The sequence below is a fragment of the Desmodus rotundus genome, chromosome 12 (assembly GCF_022682495.2).
Source record: "Desmodus rotundus isolate HL8 chromosome 12, HLdesRot8A.1, whole genome shotgun sequence".
In the NCBI taxonomy this organism is placed as follows: Eukaryota; Metazoa; Chordata; class Mammalia; order Chiroptera; family Phyllostomidae; genus Desmodus; species Desmodus rotundus.
Genome location: NC_071398.1, coordinates 37183538 through 37193821, shown reverse-complemented (window position 1 = coordinate 37193821; position 10284 = coordinate 37183538). Strand labels below are relative to the sequence as shown.

At 46.3% G+C, this 10284-nt stretch overlaps 1 protein-coding gene and 1 long non-coding RNA gene across 2 annotated transcripts in view; one reads left to right on the top strand and one right to left on the bottom strand.

The window, feature by feature from the left end:
- The window catches only part of ACP7 (acid phosphatase 7, tartrate resistant (putative)), a 7397-nt gene extending 1523 nt beyond the window's left edge, over positions 1–5874 (bottom strand). The window contains exons 1-3 of the mRNA XM_053915102.1: positions 5754–5874; positions 478–678; positions 4–186 (exon numbers count right to left, since the gene is read on the bottom strand). Coding sequence (XP_053771077.1) covers positions 4–186; positions 478–678; positions 5754–5874 — 505 coding nt within the window. The remainder of the gene's footprint in view (positions 1–3; positions 187–477; positions 679–5753) is intronic.
- A 731-nt stretch (positions 5875–6605) lies between these two features.
- On the top strand, positions 6606–8626 carry LOC123478402 (uncharacterized). The gene is made up of 3 exons (XR_011650629.1): positions 6606–7082; positions 7324–7448; positions 8428–8626. It is a non-coding gene; the product is annotated as an uncharacterized lncRNA (long non-coding RNA).
- The last annotated feature ends 1658 nt before the right edge of the window (positions 8627–10284 follow it).

Here is a 10284-nt window from a genome sequence, read left to right as displayed (position 1 = left end):
CACCCACATGGAGAACAGCATCGTACATGCCCTGCTGAGTGTCCCTGCGCAGTCGGGGTAGGGCCCTCGGGTTGTCAGCCCCTAGGTCCCCAAACACAGCCAGACGGGGGCTCCAGTGGGGTCCATTCTTTAGGGCCCTGAAGCGGAACCGCCGGCTCCAGCCCCGAGTACTGCCACAGCGGTAAACTGAAGGGAAGGGAAAGGTCACAGTCAGCTGGGAGCCCCCAGTTTGTCTCCTCCCCACCCCCACATCTTCTGTCAGGGAAAGGGTAGGGGCTTGAATAGGTTTGACCCATGCCCCTCTGTCCACCTCACTCCAGGTCCCCAGCACCTCTCATGCCAGGTCTCAGACAGTCGGCTTGCGTCAGCAGAGGAGTCAGGAGCCCAGCCTGAGCCACCAGCCAGTGCCAGCTTCCAATCCATTTCATGCTCCTCTTCCATTCACCCTTCAACCCCTGGGCCCGGGGCCCCTCTCACCATACTGGACGCCCGGCAGCAGCCCCCGCAGTGTGACACGGTGAATGTAGAGCCTCCGCCGGAGAAAGCCTCCATCCACAAAGGGGCTGGCTGTGCCCTGGGCCCGGAGGGGCAGGGGTCCTGATAACTGTAGCCCAAACTGCACTTCAGAGGGGGTTGGAACCCATGTGGTCCAGGTGACAGTCATGGATCCTGGCTCATCTGGGCAGAAAGGAACAGAGTGGGGCTGAGCAGTGACACCCGGGCAGGGCAGGGAGGGAGGGATGTGCAGAGAGAGCGAGGGGCAGTGATTGACAGCTCCTGAACACTCTGTAGTTAAGGACACAGGTGGTAGAACTTCCCAGGTTCAATCCCAGCTCTGCCATTTCCAAGCTGTTCTCTCCTTGGACAAGTCACTGCCTCTTTAAGCTTCAGTTTCCTTGTCTGTCAAATGCAATAATAGTAGTATCTACTCTATAAGGTTGCTATGAGGCATAGATTAATGAATAATAGGTAAAGAACTTGAAACAGTGGATAGCACGTTAGGATTATACAAGTGAATGGATATTATTATTATTATTATTATTTACTATGTACAGGCCTTGTACCAAGCATTTTGCATATATGATATCATTTAAGGGTCATAAACTCAAAGGTCTAGAGGCCAGTGAGGTAATATAAATGGGGGAAAGGGCCAGCTGCAAGGAGTAAGGCAGTAGGGAGCTGTGGGGTATGTGGCAAACTGCAGGCCCTGCCCAGTCTAAAAGGGGCAGCCATCGCTCAGTTCTGGTAATACCTGCCATGCAGGAAGTGGGCCCAGTGCCACCAAATCTGTCCATTTCTAGAGTCAATCTTTATACAGTGGTTTTTTTATGTCCAGGAGCATATATAGATAGATATACAAATGCAGACTTTTAAGTGATTAGTCCAAATTCTTAAAAGTTGGCAACCAAATCAATGTTTTAAAAATATCATGACATAGCTAGCCCCGGCTGATGTGGTTCAGTGGATTGAGCATGGGCCTGCAAACCAAAGGGTCACCTGTTCAATTCCCAGTCAGGGCACATGCCTGGGTTGTGGGCCAGGTCCCCAGTAGGGGGCGCATGACAGGCAACCACACATTGATCTTTCTCTCCCTGTCTTTCTCCTTCCCTTCCCCTCTGTCTAAAAATAAATAAATAAAATCTTTAAAAATATATCATGAGGTATAGTGTAATGTTAAGAGCATGAGTTCTTCCTCCAGCAACAGGAAAATACACATGCACAAGGTCACACGTGGCAGCGCTGTGTGTAATCGCAAAATACCAGAAACAACAGGAACACCCACACTAGCACAGTGACTGAATAAACTCTACAACACGCATGCAGTGGAGCACTAGGCAGCTGTCAAAGAGAAAGAGGACAAGCTCTAGGAATGCTAGGATGTGGAATGATGTCCCGGACATAAAATTTAAAAAGCAAAGTTTATAGTCAGGTACTCTTCATGGAGGAGTGTAAGAAAGAAACACAAGGATATGTTCATTTGTACAAAAGAAATACAGGGAGGCTATGCCAGAAACTAAAGAGCTGGATTGCTAACGTGGGGTGGACGGGAAAGGAAGGCGTAGAAGAAAAGGAGAAATGGGGTAGTAGGAATGAGGAGGGAGGATGCCTCTCTGAGTCTATCTTTTTTGGATAAAAATTCTGACTCCTAGAATTATAATCATGTTTCATATTTCCTTCACACACCCCCCAAATAAACCAACAAAACTACCCAGGATGTGAGGAGAAGCTAGTATGGAATAAAAACACTAACAAAAGGTTGAAACTGTATTTAAAAATGAATAAAGTAACCACACTGAAGGGGTGGGGAAGAAAAGCAACGTGGGAAACAGTCCCGAGAGGGCCCGTGAGACGACATAGAGAAAGGGCTGCACACAATACTGTCACCCAGGAAGTGTTCTCACAGGGACATGGCAAATGATTCTGAAGCCACTTGGTGCCTCTCCTAGCATTGAACAAGTGAGGAAGTATACTGTAGATCGTGGGAGCTAGGTTTATCAATGCTAAAGAAGAAAGTTACAAACAAGTACAGAAGGCAATAATAAACTTTTTTGTTTTAAATTAACATTTGAGCCCTGGCTGGTGTGCCTCAGTTTGCTGGAACATCATCCGTATATGGAAAAGTTGCCAATTCAACTTTCAGTCAGGGCATATGCCTAGGTTGCGAGTTCGATCCCCAGTTTCGGGGTACCTATGGGAGGCAACTGATCAATGTTTCTCTCTCTCTCTCCCCCTCCCTTCTCTCTCTAAAATCAATAAGCATGTCCTTGGGTGAGAATGAAAAAAGAAAGAAAGAAACAAACAAACAAACATTTGATGTTGGACTGAAATCAAGATATCAGTACGATCCCATTATATTTAATATACATGTACGCAGATACAGAAATATGGATGTGGCATATGCTTATAAACATACACACGTGTATGACCTTGCTCCATGTGTGAGAAGGCCTAGAAACAATGATGCCTCACTAGCAATGAGCACACCTACTGCTCAGATCGTGGTCTCTAAATACCCATTCTCCAATGGAAGGAATTAAGGAGCTTTGGAGAAGTTGTTGATTCCAGAGATGGGGCAGGAAATATACAGGATGAGCCTGGAATAATTCATGGTGGCAAAAAGTTAGGGAATGATCAAAAAAAGATATGTTTTTATTCAAAGAACACAGAAGCCAATCCAAAGGAATTGCAAAAGACCAAATCAGGCACAACTGAGCCACAAAATAAATAATGACAATACAGGACTTTAACCCATGGAATAAAATAAATATCTATGAGCCCATACTGATATAAATAAACAATTGAATGAATAAATAAATGAAGGGGGGAAGAACAGCCTTTCCTGAGGGTACAATTTCAATTAGATGGAAAGAGAGAATTAGAAGATGACAAAACCACAACTAGGCAAACACCACACTAGTAATTGTTGCAGACAGGATTCACCAATGGAGACTAAAATTAGTGTGCAAAGTTTCAAAAGAAACATGATTTTTGTAGTCTCAAAGAATCTTCCCCAAGATATTTATTAACAACAAAGGGAAGAGTAAGACCCTTACAGCAGAGAAACCCAGGAACTAAGCAATGACGGTTAACACCACCAGCAACAGCAATAAGCCATGATGTCACGACGTAGGAAGGATGCAGCATCACATCTACCGTCGTCTTGCCAGAAAAACACATAACTTAGTTTCAATCATGAGAAAATATCAGACAAGCCCAAAATGAGGGATATCCTACAAAAGAACTGCTTAGTACTCAAAAATGTCAAAATCACGAAAGGCAAGGAAAGACAGAAATTGGCAGATTGGAGGAGACACAACTAACTGCTAAATAACTAAATCAATGAAAAAACTGGTGAAATTCTAATAAGCCCTATAGGTTAGCTAATAAATAGCATTGCACCAATGAAACTGGCATCAATAATAGCGCCACGGTTAGGTAAGACACATCAGGAGAGACTGGGTGAAGGGGATATAGAAACTCTAATATTTTTGCAAAATTTCTGTTCAATCTAAAATTAGTACAAAATTTAACATTTTAAAACAATTACCATAGCTCTTGAGTTGCTTAGGTTCAACCTGCAGACTGGGTGACCTGCAGCCAGACTCCTCATCCCTGTGAGCCTCAGTTTACTCTTTTGTATAATGGGAGTAACAACAGTACTTACAGGTTAAGGTCCAAAATGAGGTTCATTGTGTTGCCCAACTGAAGCTCTAGTCAAAGAGTACATTTGCTACTGTTGTTCTGTGGGCCAAAGGACAGCTGTGATCTCGCTGGATTTTCACAGCAGCCCCGAGATATAGATTTTATTGTTGTTCCTTTTACAGAGGCCTCCAGGCAAGGTGTCTTGTCCAAGGTCACTTGGTTAGCAAGCACCAAAGCCAGTTTATTCATGCAGTTTCAGATTCCTCATTGCAATTAATCTTTAAAAAATTATCTTCCTTAAACAAGTCAAGGGCACAAACAACAAAGAAAAATTGAGGAAGTGTCACAGATAGGAGGGGACCAGAGACATGGCAGCTAGATGCAATAGGGGATCCTGCAGCAGATCCTGGATTAAAATTAAGACAGTAGTAGAAAAACTGGTGAAGTCCAAAAAAAAAAAATCCATGTTTTAGTTAGTGATGTGATGCCAATGTTAATTTCTTAGCTTTGGCGATGGTACCATGGACACATAAGAGATGAACATTAGGGAAGCTGGGTGAAGGGGTACAGGAACTATACTATCTTTGCAACTCTTCTGTATGTTTAAAATTATTTCAAAGTAAAAAGCTAAAATAATTAGGAAGGGAGGGAGGGAAGGAGGAAAAGAAGGAAGGAAAAGAGTTGGGTTTTGGTGAAAAAGAAACAACCACAATGATTTGAAACTCCTTTTAAAATCCTCCTCTCTATTTCAACCACGTGTCTGCAAGAGACCAAATTGTCTGCATGTATATCATCCAAAGTAGCGCACTGAAACAGGCTGAAGCAGAAGCAGATGTGAGGAGGACCTGGCTGTCTCCAGACATTCAAGAGACTTAAAAAGATGTAACTCAATGGCACTCTTCTGCCTAGATTTCTTTTCTTTGTAAAGTAGTTATTTTTCATGAAAAGTGTCATTTACCTTAATACAGAATGGGCTTATTATTGTTCATTTTAAATGACAATAAATATTTCTAAATGCCTCAGTTTTGGTTTCTCAAATGGCAAATACTATGGATATAACTCACATAAACTAAAGCTCTTTGAGGTTCTCAATAATTTTAGCTGTGCTAAGCGGTCCTGAGACGAACGCACATGAGACCTCCTGCTACACATTTATTCCTCACTATGAGGTCACACTACTATCAACCCATTGTCCAGATGAGGAGGCTGAGGTCAGAGAAGTTAAGTCATTAGCCCAAGGCTACATAGCAAAGTTGAGATTCAAACCCAGGGAGTCTGGGTGCAAAGGATTCAGAGTCCAAGGTCTCACTACTTAGTGCACCACCACCTCGTGGTCGAGGACCAGGAGGCAGCCTTGTGGGGCCACAATGAGCAAGGGCAACAGCAGCTCCCTTTGGAGAGTGCTTACTAAAGGCTGGGCACCAGAAGCGTCTCCCACACAGCCAGATGCTCTACTGCTGGTAATTCCCATTTAACAGATGCAGACAACTGAGGCTCAGGAAGAGTTGGCCACCAGCCTAGGGTCCCACAGCAATCAATGTGGGACTCCTGAGACCCCAACCCAATGGGCCTCCCTGGGAAATGCCCTGGGAGGGGTTACAGACACTTACCTAGGTAGGACAGGTGGACTTGCTCCGGGGCAGCTTTGGGATCCTTTGGGATCCCCTGGATTCCCGGGGAGAAAAACAGGAGCAGACAGCAACAGGACCAGCAGGGAAGAAAGGGGCTCATAGTGGAGGGGGGTGGGGTGCAGAGAAGGGAAGGGGTGGGGGGCTGGGCAGGAGTAGATCAGACTTGGTCAGGGACAGTAGGAGGGGCCCGGAGGAAGGAGAATGGAGAGAGAGACCAGGTAGTGTCACTGGGGGGGGGGGGGGGGGGGGAGGCAGGATGGTAGGGAGGTCTTCCAGGGGACTGGTTATCCAGATGCTGCAGAGCAAACAAAAATAATGATCACCACCTGGCAGCCAACGCTCTCTGAGCCTCGCTGGGCGCTAAGCACGTTGCATAGATTTGGTCATGGGAGCCTCACAGCATTCCTCTGTGTGGTGGCCACTTCCATCAGCAGCCCCATATCACAGATTAGGAAAATGAGCAACCCAGGGATTGATTGAGTTGCACAGCTGGGATGTAATGGAGCCCCTTTTGGAACCCAGGAGGTCCTGGCTCTGAACCACAGCTCACTCTCCGATTTGGGAGTGGGACGGGGGCTCCTGTAGGAAATTACATTTGGCAACGCTACCCCAGCATTCCATCCGGCTCTTAGGAATCCCAGTGTCTTCTTTCTACCTGATTCCCTACATCCCTAGCATTCCACCCTGCCCTCAGGCACCTCATCACTAAGCTCCATCCTCCAGCTTTCTATTTTGGTCTTAGTGACCTCAATCCTCCTTGCCGAACCCAGATCCCCCAGAAAGCCATCCTACCCGGTAGAGGAGCGTCTCCATCCCCTCTACCATCCCCCTTCCGGCACCCCATCCTGGCTTTGTGACCCCAATCCCCACCCATACCCCCTCTCCACCTGTATACCCAACCCCCTTCTCCGCGGCCCTTCCCTGCCAGTTCCAGTTAGGTCTCCAGCTCCCCAGGACCTGCGAGGCCCGGAGGCCGGGATCTGGGGCGAGGGGGCGCCCTCCCTGTGCCCAGCTCACCCTCGAGGGCGCCAACTGCCCGCACGCACGTCTCCGGCCACCAGTACGGCTGCGGTATTTATGAGTTTGCAGCGCCGAGGCATCCCGCCGCCCACAGCCGTCCCAGCCCCGGAAGAGCCTGGCTTCTCCAGGTGACAGGCTCCGCAGACAGCCGGGGCCCCGGGTCCCACAGGTCCGGCCGGTCCTGGGCGCCCCACGCCCACCCGCCCCCCTCCCCCAGGGCGGGGCGTGAGAAGGAGGACCCAGAAAAGTTTGGTACGCCGCCGCTGCCGCCTCCAAGTCGGCCACCAGGTGAGCGCCCGGACGGGTAAGGCTGCCCTTGCCCCCAGACGCCCCTCCCCGCAGCTGCGGAACCCCCAGTGTACGGACATTGGCCCGCAGCCCCGTCCCTGTAGGATCCCGCGGTAACCGGGTGTGCTGGCACCAACGCCTGCGACCCGGGGGACCCCCACTGCGTCGTGCCGGCTTCATCTTCCCGTCAGTCGCTTCCACCTTGCTCCCTAGCAAGCTAAACCCACTGATTCCTCTGCAGACTGCCCCGGCAGGCTGAAAACACAAAATCGAAATCCAGTGCTGCTTCTGAGCTCTGCGCCCTGGGCCGGTTACTCGACCTCGCTGAGCCTCGGATTCTTTACCTATAAAGTGAAGGTGATGATGGTACGTATTCCATGGGGTGCCTGTTGCCGCATGAAATTTCATGCAGAGAACGCGCCTGGCCCAGAGTAAGAGATGGATAAGAATCAGCTGTTATTTCTACTATTAATGCATGAACTCCAGAAATTGCCATGGGGTCCAGGAAGAAGCAACTGAGAATTTGCTCACCTCTGTGACGGGTTGGAGGTTGTGAGTGGCTTGCCCCAAAGTATGCACGGGGGTTCCTGGCACAGCAGGAAAAGTCTGGTTACAGATACACAAATATTTTTAAAACAAATATGTGATACAGTAATATATATGCTCTTTTCCTTTTGAGTTCTTACGTTTGAGTTTATTCTTCATTGAACTTTTAAAACACTACTATGGTTGAATTACTTGCTTCTTTTTTAATTTCACTTTCAATTACAGTATACATTCAATATTATTTTGTATTAACTTCACATGGACAGCATACTATTTGCTTCTTTCTTAACGCATTAAACTTGAAGATCTCGCCCTGGCCCGTGTGGCGCAGTTGATTGGAGCGTATCTCCAGTTCCATTCCGGTCAGGGCGCATGCCTAGATTGCAGGGTTGGTCCCATGAGATTGATGTTTCTCTCTCACATCCATGTTTCTCTTTCTCTCTCTCTCCCTCCCCTCCACTCTCTCTAAAATCAATAAGCATATCCTTGGGTGAGGATTAAAATAAAGAAATAAAAACAAAGAATCTTTAAGATCTGGTGGCAGGTCACAAAATCACGGTCATTGAGAAGTTTTGGTGAATGCAGATGTCTGAGTGTCCTGCAGTGACTGTCGTGGGATTTGAAAACGTCTGTGTTTTCTTCTCATGACGAAGCCAGAGACTGCTGTGGTCCCGTGGTCCGTTCCCCCCTCCCAACCCCCCCTCCCCCTACAGTTTCCCTGCCCCATGACCCGAGGACATGCTAAATTTCAGTTACATCGGCAGTTCTTAAACTCTATCCTCTCTCTTTTTTTTTTTAGTTTACAGTGAAAGAGAGTTTATTTGTGAAGCAGTGGGACAGAGAGAAGGCTAATCCACAGGCAGAGCAGCCAAACTTGACCTGCTTAAAAATCACTGAGGACCCCAAAGAGCTTTTGTATATGTGGGTTCTAATATTAATATTGACCAACTGAGCTATATTGTACACCTGAAATGAATATATTATTGTATGTCAACTATAATTTTAAAATAAAATTAAATTAAGAAAACTGAGAAGTTTTAAAACACAATACACATGCATATGTTCCATTAGCCAGCAGGGTGGTGATGTTATCACAGGTCGGATGGGCTTTGGACGGTTAAAACAACAAACACATACTAGTATTGTTAGGAAATAGTTTTGACCTCATTAACCCCTGAGAAAGGTCTTGAGGGCTCCCAAGCATTCCCAAACTACATTTTGAGGACTGGTAAGTCAAAGGAGAGTAAAAGCAAAGGTGTCATTGTTTTTTCCATCTAAGTTCCTTCACACAACTGCTGAATTCCATGCACCACTCAGGTTCGGAAGCCCCACTGGAATCGTGGTGGATGAGGGCTCATAGCTCACTTACGGCCCCTCCCCTACTCTCAGAATGGCCGTAGAACTATTTCTAGTTTCTCTTTTTATACACCTTTGTGTTTTGAGAGATAGTCTCCTACTTCCCTATTTTCTATCCCACTCTTTGGAGTGAAGACTCTTGTGGTGCCGAGCAGAGCACATTCTTTGGGACAAGATGGCCTGTGTGTAGATCTAGCATGAGCGTAGCTCACTGTGCCGCAGCGCCCCGTCTGTGAAATGCAGGTAAGAGTAGTAACAACCTCAAAGGGTTATTGTGGAGATTAAGTAAGGTAGGAGCCATAAACCTCTTAGCAGAGTGCCTAAACAGAGGCAGATACCACACACATCCCTTCCAATTATTTATTGTACCTAAGACATCTGGTCTGTCCAGTTTGTAAGATAAGGCTGTGGTGAGCCTACTTTTCAAAGTCATTTTTACATTATTCAAATCTTTATTATGGTGAAGTATGACACACACACAGAAAAGTGCCTGAAATATAAATGTCCTACCTAATGAATTATGACAAAGGGAACACATGTGTGTCACCACCCCCGAGGTTAAGAAACAAATCTTCCCAGCTTCCCACAGGCCCCTGCTGCCTCCTGCCAGGCACTACTTTCTCCCCGTGAAGGTCCCCACTTTACTGACTTTTACCCGATTTAGGTTTAAGTATGCCTCCCTATATACAGGGGTTTTGTTTTGCCTACTTTCCACGTGATGTAAACAATTATATAGTGTGAACTCTTGTGCTTGGCTTCTTTCTCTCAACATTATGATTGTGAAATTCATCTGGGATGGGTGTAGAAATGCAGTCCATTCCTCCCCATTGCCGAGTAGTATTACATTGTGGGAGTACACTGCAATTGACTTATATACCAGCTGGGAATTTGAATTGTTTCCATTTTTGTCTCTTCAAATAATATTGAGCATATCATTCTAGTACATAGTTTGTCTTAGTACATTCACAACATAAGGTGAACATGTATACACATTTCTCTTGGATGCGAAGGCAGGAGTAGAATGGCCTGATCATAGAGTGTGTGTGTGTTTATGTTTACTAGATACTACCAAAAAGTTTTCCAAAGTGATTGTAATAATTTCTTCTCTTCCCTCCAGCCATGTTTGGGCATTTCCATTGCTTCACATCCTCACCAACACGTGGCCATATCAGGTGTTCTAATTTTAACCATCGCACTGGATGTGTAGTGGTAGCTCATTGTAGTTTTAGTTTGCATTTCCCTCATGAGTAATAGAACTGAACACCTTTTCATCTGCACGTTGGCCTTTTGGATATCCTTT